Source organism: Elaeis guineensis, chromosome 9, assembly GCF_000442705.2.
Source record: "Elaeis guineensis isolate ETL-2024a chromosome 9, EG11, whole genome shotgun sequence".
Lineage (NCBI taxonomy): Eukaryota > Viridiplantae > Streptophyta > Magnoliopsida > Arecales > Arecaceae > Elaeis > Elaeis guineensis.
Genome location: NC_026001.2, coordinates 6,163,649 through 6,187,534, shown reverse-complemented (window position 1 = coordinate 6,187,534; position 23,886 = coordinate 6,163,649). Strand labels below are relative to the sequence as shown.

At 40.6% G+C, this 23,886-nt stretch overlaps 1 protein-coding gene and 1 pseudogene across 1 annotated transcript; both read left to right on the top strand.

Moving 5' to 3' along the window:
- The first annotated feature begins 992 nt into the window (after positions 1–992).
- Positions 993–12,435, top strand: LOC105051964 (auxin response factor 18-like). Its single transcript, XM_010932626.4, has 3 exons — positions 993–2,247; positions 4,089–4,673; positions 11,348–12,435. Exons 1-2 carry the CDS (start codon positions 1,192–1,194, stop codon positions 4,665–4,667), a joined length of 1,635 nt encoding a protein of 544 aa, XP_010930928.2. The 5' UTR covers positions 993–1,191; the 3' UTR covers positions 4,668–4,673; positions 11,348–12,435.
- A 5,712-nt stretch (positions 12,436–18,147) lies between these two features.
- LOC140851582 (uncharacterized) lies at positions 18,148–20,595 on the top strand (annotated as a pseudogene).
- The last annotated feature ends 3,291 nt before the right edge of the window (positions 20,596–23,886 follow it).

The window sequence follows — 23,886 nt, the reverse complement described above, 5'->3', positions numbered from 1 at the left end:
GTGATGCTGAGTCAAAGTCTTCAACACTTTTTAATGTTGGAAAAAACAATGAATATTATGCGACAATCTACCGTCAGCAAAAAGCGGACGGCGAGGCTGTGCGATATTTACGATGTTGCCATAATGTTTCGAATTTCATTCGAAACAGGACATGATTTGGCTCCTTTTTCGGAGTCTGCTGCGGCCGGCACGACCCGGTTGTCGCGTTTCGTAACGCCCGCAAAGGGAGGCCAGCCTGTTCGTAAAATTTCCTTAAAAACAAATTAAAAATAAAAATTTAGTGACGAAAACGCCCATCGATTTTAATAATTTGGACGCCGTGGGTCCGTTTCTCTTTCGGACCCACCCCGATCTAATCTATCGGCTGACAATGTCTTTATTGGGACCCCACCGAACCCTAATCAATCTGAGACCGTACATACAGTAAGATTTTTAAGATCAGACGGTCCATTGCTGCACGCTAACGCAGCGTTGCCTTAAAAGCCGTGCGGGACAAAGCGGCGTGATTCCACTACAGGTTTCAGCTTCATGGGCGGTTGGCTAACGTGGCGCGGCGATCGGACAGCACACGATCCCGCGTGATGGACTCCAAAGGAGGCCCACCTCTCCTCGAATTGAAAGACTATTTCGCTCCCAGCATTTATACAACGCCCCGAGTCTTGTCCCCTAAGCGTCAGAAACCAGAGGATTTTCGCCTTGTAAACCGGATTTCGACCGGCTTGTAAAATGTTGGGGACTGGTCAGTGCGGGCTGTACTCCAAGCGTAAAGGGTACTGAGAATCGCATAAATATCCGCCGGAAAAGGGATCGAGATCCCAACGGCACGACGACCTCGGGATCTCCAGTGGCAATCTCGTCCATTTAAAATTGCAATTTATAATTTCGTACAGTGAAAAAGAGTAATTCAGTCCATATGTAACGGTGGTAAGGTAATTTCTGGTAAAATACAAGGGCGTTTCCGCCCAGCGCCCGTTCCGATTTCCGTGCCGGTTCACCGACCCCATGACGGCTCTCCCTCCTATTTCTTCCCTCGCTTAAGCCATATAAACTCTTCTGACCGGCTCATCTTAAGTCAGTGATCGAAGCGAGCGAAAGAAAGAAAGAGATACGGAGAGAGAGAGAGAGAGATCGAAACCCTAACCCTCGATCTCTTTTTTGCGAAGATCTCGAGCTCTAGATACTCTAACCTTAATGGCGATGAATGCTTCAACCGAGCTGCCGGTGGTCGATCCCCAGGTCTGGCACGCCTGCGCCGGCACAGCTGCCAAGCTCCCTCCAGTCGGATCCCTCGTCTATTACTTCCCCCAAGGCCACGCCGAGCAGGCTTCCTCCTTACCCGATTTTCCCACTGTCTCCGCCGCCGGTGGCCGGCTCCCTTCCCACTTCCTCTGCCGCGCTGCCGCCATCGGCTTCCACGCCGAACCCGACACGGACGAGGTGTTCGCCCGCATCGTGCTCGAGCCCTGCTCCACTACGCCGCCGCCTCTCTCGCCGGAGGCGTCGTCGTCCTCGGTGGAGGAACCGGACGACGGCGGGGCGGTGGTGTTCGTAAAGGCTCTGACGCCGAGCGACGCGAACAATGGCGGGGGGTTCTCGATGCCGAGGTTCGGCGCGGAGTCTATCTTTCCGCCGCTGGACATGGCTGCGGTGCCGCCGGTCCAGAACTTGACGATCCGCGACCTCCATGGAAAGGTGTGGACCTTTCGGCATATCTTCCGGGGGGTTCCCCCCCGACACCTGCTGACCACCGGGTGGAGCAGGTTCAGTGACGCCAAGAAGCTCGTTGCCGGCGACGCATTGGTCTTCATAAAGAAACGGGACCACCGGCTCTACGTGGGAATCAGGCGGGCGCCGAGGTTCTCTTCCCGCGGCCCCCAGGCTTCTCTTCCCCCGGCGGCGGCGCCTCGGGACAAGAGGTTAGAGGTGCATGTGGGCGCCCGGCATGGGTTTTCGAGGAACGACAGGGGGAGGGTTCCGGCGGAGGTGGTGGTGGAGGCGCTGAGACTGGGGAGGATGGGCCGGCCGTTTGAGGTGGTCCACTATCCAATGGCCTCAGCAGCGGACTTTGTGGTGGGGGTGGAGAAGGTGAATGCGGCGTTGAGAGTGCCTTGGTTTGTCGGGATGAGGGTCCGGATGTCGGTGGAGATAGAGGGGTCGTCCAGGACGAGAGTGTTCCAAGGAACAGTATCCGAAATCACCGCCCAGGACCAAGACCGGTGGTCCCTTTCTCCGTGGCGGGTGCTTCAGGTAATTTATGTCCTCTGTTTCTTTTCTTATCTTGTCATTTTTTTTATTCGTCCTAGATTCAACTCCGATGTTTTGGGTGGTCCGATTGCTTTTGCTCTGGTTATTCTTGTCTTGTTGCTTGTCGCTGCTGATTTTTTATTTTTTATTTTTAAGATGGGCCGACGTTCCATTACGTTGCCCTTTTTTTTTCCTTTTCTTTCCTTAGAAAAAAAAAGGCAAGAACAACTTGGGTTTTTCTATACAATTGGTCTATAATTATTTATTTTTCTCTACTTTTTTGTACCTGTAAATTTTAGGGGTTGTTGAGGGGTGAAGGCTGGTTGTTGAGTCCTGTTTTCGTTGGATTATTGTTAGGATGGGGGCATATTTATGTCAGAAGTAGGCTTTCTTCAATTTTATAATTGTCGCTTCTCGTGTTACATATGAAACAGTGTTTAGAAAGGGAATCTGGTTTTATATTGTTGCAGTTTTGGATCTTGCTTTACGTATAGCACCTGAAGTTGGAACCTGTTAGTTGCTTCGGTGGGATGAATATGACACATCAATATTTGATTATAAAAATCATATATATGTTTTAATAGATCAAATTTCAGATCATAATGCCGCTTTACCATCTGTTTTCTGTGAAATTGTCTGAAAAAATTGTTAATGTAATTAAAAATTTTGAAGAGTTTATAAATGAATCATGTAATATCACATTTTCCAACTCAAGAAAACTTTCACCTGCATGTGAGACATTCAAGTCAGTGGGTTATCATTAAAATGGATACCACAGATAGGACTGGTGACCAGCAAGTGCTAAAACCATCATGCTACATTGTGAAATTTATCACATATGACAATAACCTTCACCATATTAAAATTATCTGCAAATATGATCTAAATGGATTATTTGATCATTGGTATCAGGAGTTTGCATAATGATGTGGAGGCATTTACATGTACGAGGTTTAAGCAACTAAGAAGAAAAGAAGATAATAGAGGACAGTTAAAGAGGCTAACTTGTCAGCTCCAAGCCAAAATAAAGAGTGTTCATTAAATCACAAGCTGCGATGTTATGAGGAGTCTAAACATGGAGACATGCCCATAAACTCATCATTAAGGATGGAACCTGAGCTTAATTTGATTGTCAAAATCCCATATTTGAGGACAAAGACCTTGCTTTATATGCTTATACAGATGGTGTAACGTTAAAAGTATCTTGTATTATCTCTAACTCTAAGCAATACATATCTTATCTATCTAAACAAACCAAACAGATTATCTCATTTGCGGGTTATAAGCCTTCATCTGATTTTAAACCAGATTTGAAACTTAGACTGGTAAGCATATGGCTTGAAGTTAGCTTTGAAATGAGTGGCTGCATATCTGAAGCAGAGGTGCATCTACAAAATTTAGATGCTAAGTTCTACCTGAAATTAGACATGGAGTGAAACTTTATATCATCCTGACAAAACTCCTTGGAGCATGCTTGATCCGATTTAAACTTGGCTTAAACATTTATGTTCCTGCAAGTCTTTCTTACTTATGAAACTGCTTGATTTTTCTTGAAACTCTGGCCGTCAAGTAGAGGGTACACAGAGGAGGGTCTTGTTAGCTAGCAGGACATGCTACGATGCTACTGCAATGGTGTTTTATTTTTACAGACTTCACAAAAATAAATTTAGGCATCAACAATTGACTTGTTTGGCTGAAAGTCCTTCCATTTCTTCTTTCAGCATCTCCTTGAGAAGTTCAATTTATTCAAGTAGAAACAAAAAGAGTAGGTAGCAATTTGAGTAAGAATGTGTAGTTTGTAAGCTCACTCAACTGATCTTGTGTTTACTGTTTCTACCATTTAGGTTGCCTGGGATGAGGCAGGGGTTTTGCAAAATGTTCATAGTGTTAGTCCTTGGCAAGTGGACTTAGATTCTGCCACTCCTCAAATGCAAACCCTAAACCCTCCTACCAGGAGACCAGGGATTTTACAGTGTTTCGATTTACTCATGGATGCAGCAGGAAGAATGTCCTCTCCTATGACAGAAAAGAGTGATACGATAATGGCCAGTACGGCACCATCACTGTTGAGTTACGATATGTTTCCTGCTGGCATGCAGGGAGCCAGGCATAATTCAGTCAGCATACCAAATTTTCCCAGTTTTGCACCCAGCAATACTCATAACTTGTACCTTGATAATCAGTTTAGCAATGATGTGCAACAGAAAACAACTGAGGTCTCTAAAGAATTGAATGTTGCAAGTACATCGCAGTCAGAGAGCTCATCACCTCTCAGCCAAGGTAGCATCCATTTCCAGGGCATGGAGCTTCCTGCTTCTGCAGTTCGCAATCCAAATGAAGAAGATATTAGTCCTCCTTTTAAGTTGTTCGGTCAGATCATCCACATAGTTCAGCCCCCTGATGCTGATAAAAGATACAAATAAGCTAAGGTGAGCTCTAGTACCTTTATTTTTATTTGTTTTAAAACAGAATCCACCTGAGGCAACCGTGTAAGTGCAACAGTATCAGTGTTTGGTGTTAGAGAGTTTTTATCTCTAGAAGGATGTTTTCCATAAAATGGGTTTCTTCATTTTCGAAATGAATCTTGTACCAGTACAAGAGTAGGTATGAGTGATCAAACTATGTTTCTGTCCATTCTTTGATTTTATAATGCTCTGTGCATTAATTCGAAGATAACTTATCTTATTACACAGCCCATGATATGCATGCACATAATCATACTCGAAGATATTATAATCTCATTTCTAACTTGAAGATAACTGATCTTATTACACAGTCCATGATATGCATGCACATAATCATACTCACTAACTGCACCTAGAATCATGATTTATGACTCTTATTTTTCTGAAATAAGTGAACTAATAACCTGGCTTTTTAGGTGGTAGTATGGTCCCAAGGTTGATTAAAGATTGACCTGAAGGAGGAATGAAAAACTAATATGGAACTATATAGATATAAGTGCCATAGTCACCATTTTTTAACAGTTGTAAAACACTAACTTTGATATTTGCAGTTTAAACTGCTGCCTTTTTACTATAACAAAAAGATGTATTCCATTAACCTGCAGAAAGTTTTTATGGCTAGGTCAAGCCATCTTTTCATTATTAGTAATATTTATTAGAATGATAACACTAGGCATAAGAGAGCATTTTAAACGAACATGGTGGAGGCTAATGTCACAAATTAACTCCTTTTGAATAGATATATTTGGATATATACCTATTGCATAACTAATTGGACTTTCTAACACATGTCTAAAAAATATGAGCAAAACAATAGATAACATTAGCTTGGCCTATTTTGCTAGAGGAGCCAAACATAGATGTAAAATGATGGTGCCGTTGTAATTGATCATGCACATGTCATGAAATGATGTGGAGTATCCATTTCCAAGTGTATGGCATGTCAAGAGACCTAAAATTCAAATGCCTAGGCGACATCAACTATTTTTTATCTCATACCAGTCCTGGCATTCAAATACTTAGATTTGATGATCAGAAACTAATGTATATCCTTGGATTTGAGTTCTCAAGAACAGCAACTGAATTACCTATGTGAATTCATGCTTACTTTTAGGTAATCAATGCTTTTTTTGAAATTGAATTATCTTTGTTCTATTGCCTTTGTTGTTTACTGCTACTGGGTTAGCATTCATTGATCAGTGCTCACAAATAATATAGACATCAATTTTCCACCTTAGTTGGTGCTTCAGAATTCTTTTGTTAACTATTTGAGTGCACATTGTCCTAGTTTCCATGGGAACAGCCTCTCTGCACTGGGATGCCCTTTTACATAGTACTGGTTTCCATCTCATTATCATTGTAATAACTAGGTTTGATTCAAATAGATCAAACTCTGATGAAGTGGGGTTGTCACCAAGGTACCTTGTATTGAAGGCTGGATACAACCTTGGTGAAAATTGGGGTCCTCTTATTTGGGTTTTAAGGATTTTCAGGGATATGGAAGCTCAAAAAAATGGTATGGTAGGTGTTAAAAAACAACAAAAAAAGTGATGGAAGATATAACCTAAATATTAACTGTAGAGGAAAATAAATTGCAGAATGCATAAAGGAATGGCATTTATATTTTTTAAAAAATAAAAAGTCCTACTGATATTGGGCAATTCATGTACATATATTTTTTTTGCACATCAGCTTGGCCAGACCTTATTAGTTACTCGTATCCATTATGAATGCTAGATAGATATATGGTGAGTTTCAAGTGCTTAATGTTCGTAAGTTTCCAACACATTAACACTGTGATACAAACATGTATTTTTGTAGTTGTGTATGGTTGTTATAAGGTGTAATTTTTGTTAGGCTGGAAGGTAAATAGCTCAATAGTTCTAGAACCTTGAAGTGACATCGTAGTTGACACATCTTGCTGGAAGTTCTAAGCATTGACATGGAAACCAGTGAAAGATAGTTTTGTTACAGTCTTGACAGCACGTGCCAAGGAGGGTTATTGAATGTCATACTCTTCACATGTATCTTGATGCAGGATAATTCAATACCATTGCGTGGTTCTGATCTCAAAATTTGGTCAATTCCTGGAAGAAGATTCAGATCAGAAACTAATATACTAACATATTTTGGTTTTCTGGCTTTGCTTCAAAAGAACACAAGAGTAACTAGCTGTTGTTTTGGACTTTTAAGTAATTAGGGATCTTCATGAAATTGAGCATTAAAGGTCATATTTGATATGTATCCTTTTGTTTTCTTATCAGCACGTTTTAAGAGGGTTTAACCACTGTCATATTCATCGAATATTTTGATGTCACTGAGTTTTGACATTTTGGTATATCTTGCCTGGTCATATCAGCAGAAGTTTAGGAATTGAGTAGTAGTTGGAAAGTAATGGGTAAATTTAGGTAGCTGCTAGTAAAAGTTAGCAGTTCACTCTGTAAGTTGGAGTTCTTCTATTGGGACGAGTTTTGTGGAGATTTGGAGAGACTAGATGTGATTTCTAAGAAGACAAGAATGCTTCTTCATATGGATGTAGATTACAAACCATTTCCGAACAAATGGGGCAACATCAGATGGTTGGCATTTTAAGAATCTAACTTAAGCTTGACACTATTCTTTGAGGTGATTTCATGCCTTGAGAAGGAATTGTTTGTTTTGATGCAAGGTATTTTTTGGAAGAGATTGTTGATGGAAAATATGCATCATGGAGGAAATCCTGCTAGAGAAACTTCGGACATCAGGCACATTAAAGCTTTGATCTGCTACTTGTAGTTCTGGAAGTGTTTTCTTTTTTGTTTCGAGATAGGATTCAATTACTTTGGAATGTTAGCAATGATACCGTCATCAGAGACATAAGTGGAAGATCCAATGTAGTTGAGAGTATATAAAGCATGATGATCATCCTAGATTACGGCATAACGTTCATATCTGATCAATGGAGGTTATTAAAAGCAGAAGGGGATGCTTCATAAGTTACATGCTTTTTATCACATCATCATGGTCAATCATTATTTGAAGGTCCCTTGTTATGATTCTGGCTTAGAATCCATCAATGAGAAGAACAAACCATCTGAGATTCATGATAAATATAGCTTCTTTTGGGATGATCAGTTGGTGTTTTGATCATAATTGCAGGATCCATCATCAATGGATGACTTGGAGAGGATATTTTCCTTTCGTTTAAGAGTCGAGAAGAAGGATATTTTCTTTATTTTTTTTTGTAATATGCAACTTTGTTCTCTGTATCCATACTATGGTAGGTTTTGAAGTCTTATGTCAAGCCTAATCATCGTCTACATTTCCAATCTAAAATATAGTGTCAATTAGGAAACCTTTGGAGTTTGTATGATTGTGTTTAAAGTGGCCTTAGTAGCATGCTTTGTAGGGTTTCATGTATCTGAATTTTTAATTTTATGGTCTTTATTTTCTTTTGTTTGATAAATTTTGGAAGACTTAAATTTAGTGTATGACTCATTAAGAGTTTAGTGAAGTATCAGTGATTCTTTGCCTCTTGTAGTCAAGTTTTTTTATCTAGAATTTAATGAGAAAATTGAGATTACTTCTCTATCTTGAGAAAATTGTTGGGAAGAGTAATTCCATCATAGCTTCTCATATACCAATTATGAAGGGCCTGATTTGTAAGACAATATGCGATGAAACCACATTAAGATGTCGCTGTCTTGGACTCTGCATATATCGGCTATAGTACCAACTGCATAAGAAATATCTAGTCTTGTGATAGCTGAATAAATCAAAATTTTCATAATTTGTTTATACATGGTAGAATTATTAAGAAGTACCATTCTCCAAACCATCCCGAACCGGACGGTTCCAATTGTGCCGAACCATACTGACGGAAAAACAATCCAATTTCAGCATACAAAATGGTACAACAGCCATCTCGGAGGGAGGGAGAAGAAAGAGAGGGAAAGAGGAGAGAGAGGGGGGAGAGAGAGAGGAAGAGGAAGAGAGGGCCTTCGACGGTTGTCAAAAGCCATCTGAGCTCTTGTCGAGCTCGGTAAGGGCGAAGGGAGGGAAAGAGAGGGGGGAGAGCCTTATCGGTTGTCCGATAGCCTCCGAATGGAAGACATCGCTGCCACTACGTCTCCGATGGCCAGTGAGCCCATGCCGAGGGATCTGAGGACGGCCGAGGTTGGAGGAGGGCCTCCACCCTCCTCCCGTGTGAAACAAGGGTTCACTCCTGTTTCGTGACTTTTTTTGGCTTTAATCACACAAAGTCGGCATTTGGGTTGCCGACTGCGGCCTTTTCTTTTTTTAGTTTCGACTGAAGTCGACAATCCAATTGCTGACTTTGCGTGATTAAAGCCAAACAAAGTACGAAACAAGGGTGAACCTCTGTTTCGCACGGAGGAAGGTGGAGGCCCTCCTCCGATCTCGGCCGCCCTCAGGCAGCCCGTCGGAGGTCTCTCTTCCTCTCCTTCTCTTTTCCTCTCTCTCTCTCTCTCTCTCTCCCTCCTCCCTCTCCCCTTCTCTACCTTGTCGGTTCAGCCCAACAAGGAATGGTACAGACCTATATTGAATCGTACCGTCGGTCGGCTGGCATGGGCTCTGATTCTGATTCAGCTATCGTTGTTAAGAAGTTTGGGTTTCTATTTAATTGGTATCTGCATATGCTTGCACTTAGTCAATCCCTACTTATTCAAGAACTCAAAATCTTTTTTTTTTCAGAAATGAAATAGTCATCTTTGAGTTTTGCTACTTCAATGCCAAGAAAATTGAAGTAGCTACGAATGTTTACAAACACTGTGGACCTCCTCAACATCATCACAATGATAATCAAGTCATTAATATAGAGGCAAACAATCACCATACCTTTACTAGTGTGCTTTATAAATAAACTGGAATTTGTAGAAGATATATAATAATCACAAAATAATAAATACTTTGCAATTTTTCCATATCATGCTTTAGGCATCTGCTTGAGATCATATAGAGCTTTCCTAAGTTCAACAAAACCAAGAGGCTGCAACTTATAAATGCCCTTGTCAAGATCACCATATAAGATGGGATTCTTTGCATCCATCACAAAAACCAATCCTTGCTATCTGCTTAGAAATAAGAACTAGTGTAGTTAATTTTACAACTGGGCTGTAGGTCTCATCAAAATCAACTCTATATTTCTATGACCATCCTCTTGCTACAAGTCTAAATTTGCAGCATTAATAGAGCCATCACTCTTCATTTTCATCTTATGTATCTACTTGCAAGAAATAGGAAAAATACCACTAGGTAAAGGAACTCATTTTCACCTTACATATCTACTTGCAAGAAATAGGAAAAATACCACTAGGTGAAGGAACTAAATCCCATGTCTCATTCTTCTTAGGGGTTGAAATCTTTTCCTCAATGGCATCGTTCCAAAATATCAATGCTCTTGACCTCACCATATGAAGTGGATTGTAGCTGAACAACAACAGTGTAAGTCTAACAATAAGTAATAGAAGATAATTCTAATGAGAGATGTGGTGGTAGGATCAGTCATGATGATCTTCATCTACCGAATCACACCAATAAGAGTCCACCGTCCACGTGCTTGCACTATTGCATAATGAATTATTGGTAGCTCGGGAACTTTGATATTATGTAGAATGGCATGCTTTTCAGTGTCGATCAAATGCGTTGGCCTAAGATCTTGAAAAAGCACTGAAGCAAAAAAATTAGTGGAAGAGAAGGAAATAAAACATAGAGAATATTTTTAAATATAAATTTAAAGAAAAAAATTCACTCAAATGTCTTTCTTTCTTGTCCAAAAGCAAAAGCATGCCACCCTCTCTCTCTTTCCATAAACTCTCTCTCTAAAACCACTGTGCAATATCACTAAAAGACAAAACCTACAATTTAGTATAATCCTTATCTAACTCATTTACTATTTCTTTTCCTTTCAAGACTCTTGACTTACTGTCTCTTGAGCCTAAGTCTCAACCTAACTAATATGGACCAGCACTAAAAAAATAATTGATTCCTTGGAATTCGTGATGACTCCAACATACATATGCTATACATGGTACTGCTTAGTCTGGTATCAAATTCAGAAGCCCAATTTTCATTTTGTTGGGTTGTCAGAGAGGTTTTTCTGACTTAGAAAATCATCATGCTATTGAAGCATTTTTATAACCGCTCATTGAGAAGTTATCTAGGTTTTTTCCTTCTTTTTCTGCTTTCCTTTTTCTTTCTGCTAAAAAAACCAAGTAGGATGTTTGATTATTATGATGGGTAATGAATGGTTCGAATGTTCTATAGCAACTTTGAGAGATGTGGTGATAGGGCAGCATGATGTCATGTTTTATGTTGTTTTGCTTGTTTATTTATGGTAAAAGCAATGCTATGATAGCTCACAACTTGGCATATTCCCTTCACCTACCTTTATTATTCAAATGGAATTTTCAGGCCTCCTTGGCATGTGGCTCTTTAGTCCACATGTGGAGTACCAAAATATGGGTTCTTTAAGAGAAATGGCCTCTGCAGCTAGTATATCATTTTTCCCTCATAGTATAACATTTTAAATTTGGAAGACATTGCCTAATTGGTAGTATCTTATTTAGATATTATTTGAATAAAGTTTTGTATATGTCCTTGTAAGCTACATAATGCTTTTGTTGTCCTCTCTTTGGCAGATGTATTTGATGAGAAAGGATGAAGATTAACTTCAGCATCTGACTCTTGCAGCAGTATTGTTTCGACTTCATAGGACTAACAAGCGACATTTTAACTCCTATCTTGTCTCTCTTATATAGTAACACTGAAAATAGTTTGACGTTTGAACTACCCATTCCTGTTAGCAGCTATCTATTTGACAATTTTCAGCTCCCTCTTGACAGTTCAGAGTGGCACCACCATTTGGTATACTTCTTTCCTCTGTGGTTGTAGTTTCTTGGATCCGTAGTAGATCATTTGTTTTGAACCTGAGATGGGGGATTGCCCGTTATATGTCAGCCCCACTTGCTGACAGCATGACACAGTGGTGCTTTTTCTGGTATTTCCATTATGCTGAACTCTTTTTCTGATCATCCTTGTCTAAGAAAAGCTGAGACAATAGTTACTCAAGGAGGAAAAAGTAGAATTTATTAAGGCTTTAGTTCCGTTATGTTCATGGATATCTTTGTTAATTCAGTGCCAAGAAATATGTAGTGCTTCCTTTTTCTCACTTGGTGGGAAAAATGCTGTTGTGTCGAACGGTTCTGTGATGGCTGATAAGATTCTCAATCATTCTTCTTGTAGCTAGATCCAATACCCTGAACCCTGTGGAAAGAAAAAAGACTTTCATTGCTCCCTTTTGGGAAGGGAGGCTAATGGAGATCCTATTTGTTGCTTTCTCTCTCTCTAGAAAAAAACAGAGAGAAAAAAAATGAGGCTTGAGTAGCATGGTCCCATCATCACTCTGGAATGAAAAGAGCAATCTCATAGTTCTTGCTATGTTCCTTTTGCTATGCTGGTATATGGTGATAAAATTTATCCTTGTTATATAATAATTTGGGGTACTTCACTGAGATCTTTGTGAGTTCTTTATTTTGTTGGTTTTCCTTGTATGGTTGCAGTTCTTCTGCCGTAAGGTTAATATTTGACACACGCAGCTTGTTTGGGTGCTCTATTTCCCTAAACCGGTATTATTAGCAATCCATGTCTAAATGGATTTTTATAAGTTTGGCCAAGCAGATAATTTTTCAAGTTTTAGAATTTGAATTGTAAAAGTTCTGATGCAACAAACTCTCTCTCTCTCTCTCTCTCGCTCTGCGTGCGTGCGCTGAGATTTTCTTTTTTAATTGAATTATCAGTAATTGATGGTTGGTTTTGATCTCTTTGGTGGAACATTAGAGGCAAAATTTTTATTGCATCATATTTTTTTTTTTTAATTTTGCTCCATCACTAGAGCTGGCAAAATATAATCTAATCTATCGATCTGATTGGTGTTTAATTTATTTTAAATAGATTTAGATTTGGTTTAAACAAATTCAGATTATAAATGGATCGGTATATTTAATTTATTTATTAAATAAATTAAATTTAGATTTAAATTTTTCAATTTATTCAATTTATTTAATTTATTTATAATTTTTATTTAAAATATTTGGATCATGATTCAGATAATATTTGAACGGTTCGAATTTGATCCACAAAAATTTTCAACATTTATACCACTTTTGTGGTTCATACTTTTGGTGGCCTACTCTCTCGTTTTCCTCTCTCAATCTCTTTTTCTCCTAAAAGAAAAAAAAAAAAAAATCCATTTTGGAGTAGGAGGAGGAAGGCAGTCATGGTGTCCTTGAAATGCCCCCTTTCTTCACCTTCCCCCTCCTCTCCCTCTAACGTCAAGTGCATCAAGGTGCAATCTTGCCTCCTCCCACTCCAATTTCTCTTAATTTTTTATTCTCATTTCGGGCTTCCCTGCCTCGATTTCGATATCATTTGAGGGTTTTGATCGATTTCGATTGGGATCCATGATATTTTTTCAGATGGAGGCAACCACATTCGAAAAGGCATAGCAGTCCGACCCAAGGAAGGTTGTGGCATCTTCTGTCGAAGATCAGTAGGTCGCGGCTATCCGTTTGCATCGGAGCAGGAGAAGAGGGCAGAAGATAGCACGGGGGAGAGTTCCGATTTCAATTGCTTACCCAAGGTTCATTATTTATTTTGCTTGCAGTTCATTTCCTTGGAGGGTGGGATCTGTAGTTGGCCTTTAGAAAAAAGGTTGGCGTCTCAAGCAATGAAAAGAGTAGTACTTTTAGCTTTACTCAAAGTATAGAGGGCTTCAGCTTTCCCCCACTGATACCTTCTTTTTTTTATTACTGCTCTATTTTTTCGATGGAGGAAGTTCCGCTCTTCTGTCTAACCGTGTAAATTAGAGCTACAGGCTATCTATCTATTCAATTGATCATATTTTGACTTTGTTGTAGACTTTTACAGGATCAGAATCACTATACAGAAGTCAATCCAACGGGGCCTACCCAAAAAGATTCAAAATAAGATTTACTTATCTCTCAAAAAGGCCTATCCTACTCTTTGAAAGTATCTCATCGATATTTTTTTCCTTAAGGGAAGAACCCCCTCTTCCTGATTCGAATCATGATGAAACCCCTATTTTTCACCTATATGGGAGGGCCCGATGAATATGTGCTTGTTTCGGTGATCAAGAAATGCATGATCGGCTAACGATTCGGATAGACAAGAATTTTTGACCGCCAATGATAGATGCGTACTGAGTTTTTTGTTATTATATTTTATGGTTTATTCATAAAGTTCTCTTTCTTGTTATTCACAAAGATCCATGAGATTTTTTCAGATGGAGGCAACCACATCCGGAAAGGTGCAACAACCCATCCAAGGGAGGCTGCAGCATCCCCTACCGAAGACCAGTAGGTCGCACCCATCCATTTACGTCGGAGCAGGAGAAGAGGGCGGAAGACAGTGCTGGGGAGCATTCCGATTCCAATTGTTTGCCCAAGGTTCAATGTTTATCTTGCTTGCAATTCATTTTTTTGGAGGGTGGGATCTGCAGTTGGCCTTTAGAAAAAAAGTTGGCATCCCAAGCGACGAAAAGAGTAGTGCTTTCAGCTTTACTCGAAGTATAGAGGACCCCGACTTTCCCTCACTGATGCCTTCTCTTTTTTGTTGCTGCTCTATTTTTCTGATGGGAGAAGTTCCGCTCTCTCGCCAATCGTATAATTAAAGTGATGGTCTATCTATTTATTCAATTAATTATATTCTGACTTTGTTGTAGATGCTTCCAAGATCAAAATCACTATACAAAAGCTCACCTGACGGGGTCTATCCAAAAAGATTCAAAGTGAGATTTACTTACCTCTTGGAAAAGCCTACCCTACTCTTTGGAAGTATCTCATCGACGCCTTTTTTCTTAAGGAAAGAACCCATCTTTCTGATTTGAATCATGATGAAACCTTTATTTTCACCTACCCGAGAGGGCCCGATGAATATGTGCTTGTTTCGACAATCAAAAAATGCATGATCGGCTGACAATTCGGATAGGCAAGGCTTTTTGACTGTCAATGATAGGTGCGTACTGAATTTTTTGTTATTATGTTTTATGATTTTTTCACAAAGTTCTCTTTCTTATTATTCACAAAGATCCATAGGATTCTTTCAAATGGAGACAACCACATCCGGAAAGGCGCAACAGCTCGACCCAAGGGAGGCTGCAGCATCCCCCCATCGAAGACCAGCAGGTTGCGCCCACTCATCTATGTCGAAGCAGGAGAAGAGGGCGGAAGACAGTGCGGGGGAGCATTTCGATTCCAATTGCTTGCCCAAAGTTCAATATTTATCTTGCTTGCAGTTTATTTTCTTGGAGGGTGGGATCTGCAGTTGGCCTTTAGAAAAAAGGTTAGCGTCCCAAGCGACGAAAGGAGTAGTGTTTTCAGCTTTACTCGAAGTATAGGGGGCCCAGGCTTTTCCTCACTGATGCCTTCTCTTTTTTGTTACTGCTTTATTTTTTTGATGGAAGTTCCGCTCTCCCGCCTAACTGTATAATTAAAGCGATGGCCTATCTGTTTATTTAATTGATCATATTCTGATTTTGTCGTAGACTCTTCTAGGATCAGAATCACTATACAAAAGCTCACCCGACGGGGCCTATCCAAAAAGATTCAAAGTGAGATTTACTTATCTCTCGGAAAGGCCTGCTCTACTCTTTGGAAATACCTCATCGATGTTTTTTTTCTTAAGGGAAGAACCCTCTCTTCTTGATTCGAATCATGATGAAACTCCTATTTTTCACCTATTCGGGAGGGCCCAATGAGTATGTGCTTGTTCCGGCAATCAAAAAATGCATGATTGGCTGATGATTCGGATAGGCAAGGCTTTTTGACCGTCAATGATAGGTGCGTACTGGGTTTCTTGTTATTATGTTTTATGATTTATTCACAAAGTTCTCTTTCTTGTTATTCACAAAGATCCATGGGATTCTTTTAGATGGAGATAACCACATCCGAGAAGGCGCACCAGCCTGACCCAAGGGAGGCTGCGACATCCCCCACCGAAGACCAGCAGGTCGCGCGCATCCATTTGCGTCGGAGCAGGAGAAGAGGGCGGAAGACAGTGCGGGGGAGAGTTTCGATTCCAATTGCTTGCCCAAGGTTCAATGTTATCTTGCTTGCAGTTCATTTCCTTGGAGGGTGGGTTCTGCAGTTGGCTTTTAGAAAGAAGTTGGCATCCCAAGTGATGAAAAGAGTAGTGCTTTTAGCTTTACTCGAAGTATAGGGGGCCTTGGCTTCCCTTCACTGATGCCTTCTCTTTTTTGTTACTGCTCTATTTTTTCGATAGGAAAGTTCTGCTCTCCCACCTAACTGTATAATTAAAACGACGGCTTATCTATCTATTCAATTGATCATATTTTGACTTTATCGTAGACTCTTCCAGGATCAGAATCACTATACAGAAGCCCATCCGATGGGGCCTACCTAAAAAGATTCAAAGTGAGATTTATTTACCTCTCAAAAAGACCTACCCTACTCTTTGGAAGTACCTCGTCGACGTCTTTTTCTTAAGGGAAGAACCCCCTCTTCCTGATTCGAATCATGATGAAACCCCTATTTTTCACCTATCTGGGAGGGTCCGATGAGTATGTGTTGTTCCAACGATTAAGAATGCATGATCGCTGACGATTCGGATAGGCGAGACTTTTTGACCATCAATGATAGATCGTACTGGGTTTCTTGTTATTATATTTTATAGTTTATTCACAAATTCTCTTTCTTGCATCTATTTTTCAACGCAAGCGGCAAAGGTGAAGGGGATCAATTGGGGGTTGTGGGCTAGAACTCCCAAAAAAATGAGTCAAGAAGGTGCAGTGAAGGCAGCATGGGCAAAACTTCTTTCCCAAGGTTTGCAGGTTGTTTTTTTTCCTATTTTTCCTTTCTATGTGGTTACAGTGACTCCAAGGATGGTGAATAGCGACGATGATCGATCGAGCAGACCTAGAGGCGGCGGAGAGTACAGAGAGAGGTGATCAGGTGAGTGCAGATGGAGAGTATGAATCGAGGCGGTGGAGAGCACGGATGGAGGCAGAGCCGTAGAGATGGACCATCGGAGAATCAGGTGAGCAATTTTTTTTTATAATTTTAAAAATAGGTCATTAAACGGGTTGGATTTTTTTCTTTAATAAATTATAAACAGGTTAAATGGTCGGATTGAATAACTTATTTATTAAATGGATCAGATTCAAGTTTCAATATCTGATTTATTTAATAAACTGATCGAGTTCAGATTTGAATATTTTTGACACGATCTGTATTTGATCGATCTATTTATGATTTGATCCGACTCGATTGCTATCCTCCGCACATTCTGTACCGCACGAGGTGTACAAAGAATTGCTCTTATTAGAGATTCACTGGGCCCTTTCGATTCGTAGATGGAGGGGGCATTGTTGGTTTTCTTTATCTCGTTTATGTGGGTTACTTGATCTACATATCAGGAAAACACAATAAATAATCATTAACACGCGATCGAGGGAATCTAATCTAAATATCTAAATATAATATATAAAAAGAATGATTATATTGGTGATTTTTTGACAAGTGGTATTTTAAATTTTTAATATTATGTATTATAATTTATTAGAAAAGATAAAGTTTTTGACCTTTTGACGCATGGCATTTGTTTGACAAGTGACACTCTACTTAGTAATTATTTATTATAATTTAATAAAATTTATATTAATTATTTTAATATTAGATCAGTTAATTAATTTCAATTATTATTTTATTTTATTTTAATAAAATATATAACTAATAGAAAGGATAAAGTTGGTGATCTTTTGACACACGATATTTGTTTGACAAGTGACATTCTGTTTAGTATTATTTATTATAATTTAATAAAAAAATTATATTAATTATTAAAAAAAATTATTTATTAATTATTTTTAATATTAGATCAATTAATTAGTTATAATTATTATTCTATTTAATTTTAATAAAATATATAATTATATATATATATATATTTATTATTGTATATATTGTGGACTCGATCGAGGTATTGTTCACTCTGATATATGAGTTTTATGATTTTACTCTTTAAAAATCATCTCATGAAGATTTTTTTTTTTATCTTTCTTAACTTAGAATCGGTATCAAACTCTAAATGTTCTTCGTATTATTAGGACCATAATAACTACTATAATTAAAACTCCCCCTGCATCTTTCTCCTGCTGGTTATCCGTGAGTTGCACCTTCCTTGCTTGCTTTGATGTTTCATCTGTGCTATCTTTTGGCAGATTTTTACCTTTGTTTTCGCGAAAACGGGAAAAAAAAAAATCCGCCATTTTTGCCATTCACGTGAACTGATAGAACTGCATCGGAATAAGCTGAATGGACGGCCAGATCAGATCCGTAGAAGATCCTGCCGATCAGACGGTCAGAAGCAACCAATCAGGGAAGATAAAATTGGAGCCGATGGCAATTCCGGAATTTTTGGATATGCCATCAGCGGCAGCAGCGCCCGAAGTACCGCGAGAGAGAGAGAGGCATCGAAAGCTGGTCGGTCGCTAAATGCCGTCGATGGCCGCCGCCGCCGCCGCCTCCACCTACTCCCTTTCCTTTGCCCCTCGCCCCCTCTTTTCACCCGCCCCGCCCAAACCCGTCAACACCGTTTCCCTTGCTCTCTCGCGAACCCAAAACCCTAGCGGAAGATTCACTTCAGCGCCCATAGCCCTCTTCGCTTCCCAACTTCCCCGGAGATCCTTCAGGGCAGCTCAAAAGGTCGCGGAAACAGATCCAAAAGTGCGTCTTTTCCTCTTCTTTGGTCTTTGATGTCCATCCACCTATTCCCGTTCTATTTAATGGTTTGTATGATAATGCGTTTCTGGTTGTTCTTCCTTTAGCCATATCCCCAATCTCTTTTCTTCATATATGTTCTAAAATTCTCGCTTTTGTATTAATTGGACCTTATACGTGGAATAATTCTTGAAAACATAAGAATCGAGAGCTAAAGGTGATCGTTTCAATCATTTTCGTATCTATGCTCAAGTTTGCCTTGATTATGTAATTTGCGCATGTGTTACAAATAATATCTGGCTCCTTATATGAAAGAAAAATTCTTTTTTCAAAAGAACTGTGAAAATTATGTAGGTTTCTTTTGGGGAAGGGAGTGTAGGAGGGAGGGTGATTCCAAATTTTCTTGCTGTTGGTGATGGAAAGAGTTTGTGGGGAGGGTAAAAGGGGAAGAAAAGGGGTTCCTGGAGACATATTATAGTGGCCAATTCTATAAGATTTCTGTGCTTAACTGTAGCAATTTGGCAGAAAGGGGATACTGCTCTCTATATATGTTAACATCCTTGTTCCCTGAATTTACAACAAAGCATGTTGTGAAGGTCCAGGTTCTCCATGGTTGGGCTAGTGTTTCATTGTTTTACCCTACATATATGTCTTTCCTTGAATACATGCTTACATACTCAAATAGTCAAATGCATGCTTGCAGTACACACAGTTACAAACGCATGTATGTATGGGTGGATTCACTCATAATGACAAGTTTGGCATCCACACATAATTCATTAACTAATGAGTTAAATGAATTTGAAAACATTAATGAATGAGTAAAATGAAAAGAAGGAAAACAGTAGAAGTTCATTATATGTTATATTGCATATGAAAGCTAAAATGGAGAAACAAATGACAAGAAAGAATAGCAGCAGTAACAACACAAGAAGAGGAAAAAAAATGGTATCTCATTGTTCCAAAAAGTACTGGTATTGCCATTATTGTGTACTTTTGCTACTAGCTATCACGGGTTGCTAATATGTTGTGAAACTCACAAATCATTGAATAACTCGTGATTAATATGACTTCCGGGAATGACTAAGTGAACCACTTGCCAAAAAGAAAATGATATTCTTTGATCAAGTTAAGGGGATACTTTATCAGCAGGTTTTTCTTATTGATATGGAAGACACCATCATCTATTTTGTTATTTTAGAAAATTCCGGCTGGTGCAAACTAGATATTGAAAGATCACAAATTCTTCGATGGCATGAAGCTATACTTTCCTGCAGAATTGTAAGGATAGTGTTATGAATCCATTCAAACAGCAATGGTAGCCTTTTCTATTAAGTTGTAATTCTTATTTATCCAGCAAAGGTGGTGTATTGATATTGTTCATTTTCTTCAGGCAATAAACGGGGATGAGGAGAACCAGATCCCAGAGAATAAATCAGAAGAAAAGGTAGATAAAAAGGATACACCTGCTATGAAGATGCTAATTCAAGCTTACAAGAAGGCTATTCTAGATGGAGATGAAAAGAGTGTTTGTGAAATGGAGGGGTACTTTGTGCTGCTGAGAATGAGAAGAATGATTTATCTGTGAAATTTACAGAAATAACAGCAGAAATAGCTTCTGGGAAGGATAGACTTCTCCGCTTGAAAGCCGATTTTGAGAATCTTAGAAAGCAATCTGAGAAGTACCGTCTTAATTTTACATCGGATATTCAAGAGGAAGTAGTTCAGAGCTTGTTGCCCATGGTTGACAGTTTTGAGAATGCCAAGCAGAAGATAAAGCCAGAAACAGACAAGGAGAAGAAAATCGACACAAGCTATCAGGGTATATACAAGCAGTTTGTGGAGATCATGAGAAGCCTTCATGTATCAGTAGTAGAGACAGTTGGCAAGCCATTTGATCCTGCAGTAAGTGGAATGTTATAGACCCTTTTATTTCTCCAGTCATATGCTTCCCATGTTTCCCTGAGTCATGAGCTGTGGTTCTGTTTGTTGAGTTATCAATGGATATAACTTATTGACTTCTTTGTTTATTTAGCAGTTTTACTTAATGATATATCTACCCAAGAAAATTATACTACAGAACCATGTGCTTGTCTTGTTGTATAAAATTACTTTATGTTTTCATAGTCATGTGCAGAGGTTCATTAGTGAGTTGAGTAATTTCATCAATATCATTGCAGGATTCTTTTTTATTTTTAAAGTTTCCTTATTGGAGATGTAGATATACTTTTGAAGTCCTCCCCAACCTTGAGTGGAACTTTAAGTTCAACAATAATATGTTTTGTATGTATTTTAACTTCTATCTTAAACAGAACTATGTGATTGTCTTTTCGATTATGTTTTGCCAGCTTAGATTTGGAAAACTGCATCCACTTGACTAGCTTTTGAGAGAGTTTTGGGCAGAGCTACATTAGCTATTCATTAAAGCAATGAAATGAAAAGGAAAACAAGGAACATGGTTTTCCTAGAGCTTGAATGGGGACAGAGAAGCAAAATAAAACTACATCGGCATAAGGGTTTTGAAAACATGAGAAAGCTCTTTTTGCTTCATTCTGATGCAGTTCAGACCAGTTTTTGACAAGGAATTTGATGCTTTCTGGAATCTGCAAACCGGACTTGCTAGAATTTTTGAAATTCCTTTCCTTCCTCTTTAACCAATTTCTCCACCAAGGAATAACCACAAAAATATCCATCCTTTCTTCTACTTGGATCTGGTATCTTACCTCTATGTTGTCCAGAGAAATCTGAGAGAGGCAGATTTCTAAACTTCAGCTTGCGTTTAAAATATCCCCAAGCATATTTAGAACATCTACAGCCTAAGAGGAGATGGTTGATAGTTTCCTAGTCTTGAGACAGAGGCATGGGAACTTGGAGCCGACCAATTCCCCTTAGATTTTTGGTAGTGAGTTTTTTTTTCCTTCTATTGATGGCTAACCGAGTCGATGATATATCTTCTACAGAATGACCCTCTTCCAAATGGCTTTGGGCAAAAGTAGATAAGCTTTCCATTACTAACGTCACTGTAAAGAGTTTGTGGCATCAGCTTGACCAGTTGGTGGTTGCTGATTTTTATCAGATTATATTAACTTTGAAACATGAAGGTTATTTCTAGTTGGCATAGTATTTATTATTTTTATAGTTGATATTATGCATATAAATATGAATTTCATTTAGCGTATGCCTAAGGAAATCCTATATGTTGTTTTGTTCAAGCATTTTGTTTGCAAAGTTGGTAATAAATGAAATTTGCAAATAAATGACATTGGCTCAGTTATGAGAATGTGAATTAGTTCTCTAAGTGGTCAAGGTCATACACATAGCATGTGAATTTCGGTACATGATCTTTTGCTCATGCAAGCTTATACTGTATTGGGTATATGTGCCGTCATGATGCAAGTAGGTATATGTATGTGTATATAAGACGCTATGTAGTTGTCAAGCCAATTGTTGGGATATACCGACGACCCCTGTACGCCGACTTACCCTCGGACGATCCGACCGATGTCCGACTCTACCGATCGGATCGACGACGACTCCGACGATGACTGCGACGACGATCGAGATGGCTGCCGACGATGTCCGGCCGAAGGTATGTCGGCCGAACAGACTCATACTGTTCCCGACCGGCCAACGACCGAGTCCAAATACCGACTCACTGTCGGGGTGGCAGCCAACGTCCGACTTCCGCAAGGCACCAGACAGCCGACGGTGTCTCCGGTCATACCGACGTCCCGACAGCCGAATACCGACATATAGTCGGTCAGCCCACCCAGCCCGTACAACTGCTATGGCTGTTCTCCTGTCAAGGATATGTTGTACGACCGTCGTGGGGCGCTGTCCTACTAAGGACATGGGTTGATGACCTGACAACCCACATCGATTTGACAGCCCCCGGCGATTTGACAACTCTCTGCATCATTTATGGCGGGACCATACCGCATTCTACTATAAAATGGGGTAAGGCAACAAGCTATCTCAAGCAGGGGTAAGCGCCTCTAAGCTCTTGAGCTCTCTAGCTCTCTCTCCTCTCGCTGAGTTCCACTGTTGCCTAGTCTCCTCTCTGACTTGACCGTCGGAGGGTCCCCGCCGGAGGCATCTCCGGTCAGTGAGGATTTTTCTTGCAGGTGCGCGACACCGACGATTGGACGACAGAGGGATTGGCCGCAACAGATTTGCACGCCAGGTAGGGGTACTCGACGGAGGTAAGACAGCGAGCTCCACAGAGCTTGAAAAATCTCTCGAGATGACGAAAATCAGAGCTTAGCGATCGAGTGCTATCGGGTCGGCGAGGCGCTCTTCCCGTCGGGAAGAGGCCCTCCTTTGCCCTCCATAGCGGAACCCAGCTCTCCGCACCCGGTGGTGACCAGGAGGTCGCAGATCGCGGCATCGTGCGGCAAATGACCGTTTGACGGACGTGATCAAAAACCTCCAGCAACAACTGACCAGGTTGCCGCAACCGGACGGAACAACCTGGCGCACCCGATGCTGTCCAGAAGCGCTGCGACGCCCGCATCAACTTTCGTCTCCTCCTCAAGACAGTCGTCTCAGCACTCCCACCGAGAAGGAGCGAGGGCCACGGCGCGACACCCCACCGGTCTCGACGTCCTTCTTCCCAGCTGGAGCAGGCGGGGAAGGAGAAGCGGCCGCGGACACCGTCTGCTCACTCTCAAATTCATCGGGAGGTTCGATCCCTGGGGTTTCTCAACACCGACGGTTGGACGACTACGAACGTAAGTTCGAAGAAATCGACCGTCGGCTTGCCCAGCTCCAGGCGGATGGCCAGAAGTTTCAAACGACGTCGACTTCCGGACCACCCAATCTTTTCCCGATTTATCCTCGACGATCCGATTCCTAGTCGGTTCAAGATGCCTCATGTGGAGCCTTACGACGGCTCTACCGATCCAGTTGACCATCTGGAGAGCTACAAGGCTCTCATGACAATTCAAGGGGCAACCGATGCCCTCTTTTGCATCGGCTTCCCCGCCATGCTTCGTAAGTTGTCAGGGCCTGGTACGCCGGCCTCCGCTCAGAATGTATCCACTCTTTCGGGCAACTCGAGCATTCTTTCATGGCCCATTTCAGCACCAGTCGGAAACCGTCACGAACCTCGGACAGTCTTTTCTCCCTCAAGCAGGGAGAAAATGAGACACTCCGACACTTTGTGGTTCGATTCAACGCGGCCACACTTGAGGTTCGGGATCTCAATGAAGACATGGCTATCTCGGCCATGAAGAGGGGCTAAAGGGGTTCCGATTCACATATTCCTTGGACAAGACCCTCCTCGGACATATGCCGAATTACTGGAGCGCGCGTATAAATACATGCGCGCGGACGAAGGAGCTTCCGACCGGCGCCCGACCGAGGGCACGGACCAGAAGGAGAAGTGGAAGAAAAATCGGGCTCCTGCTGAACCCAGCAGGCCC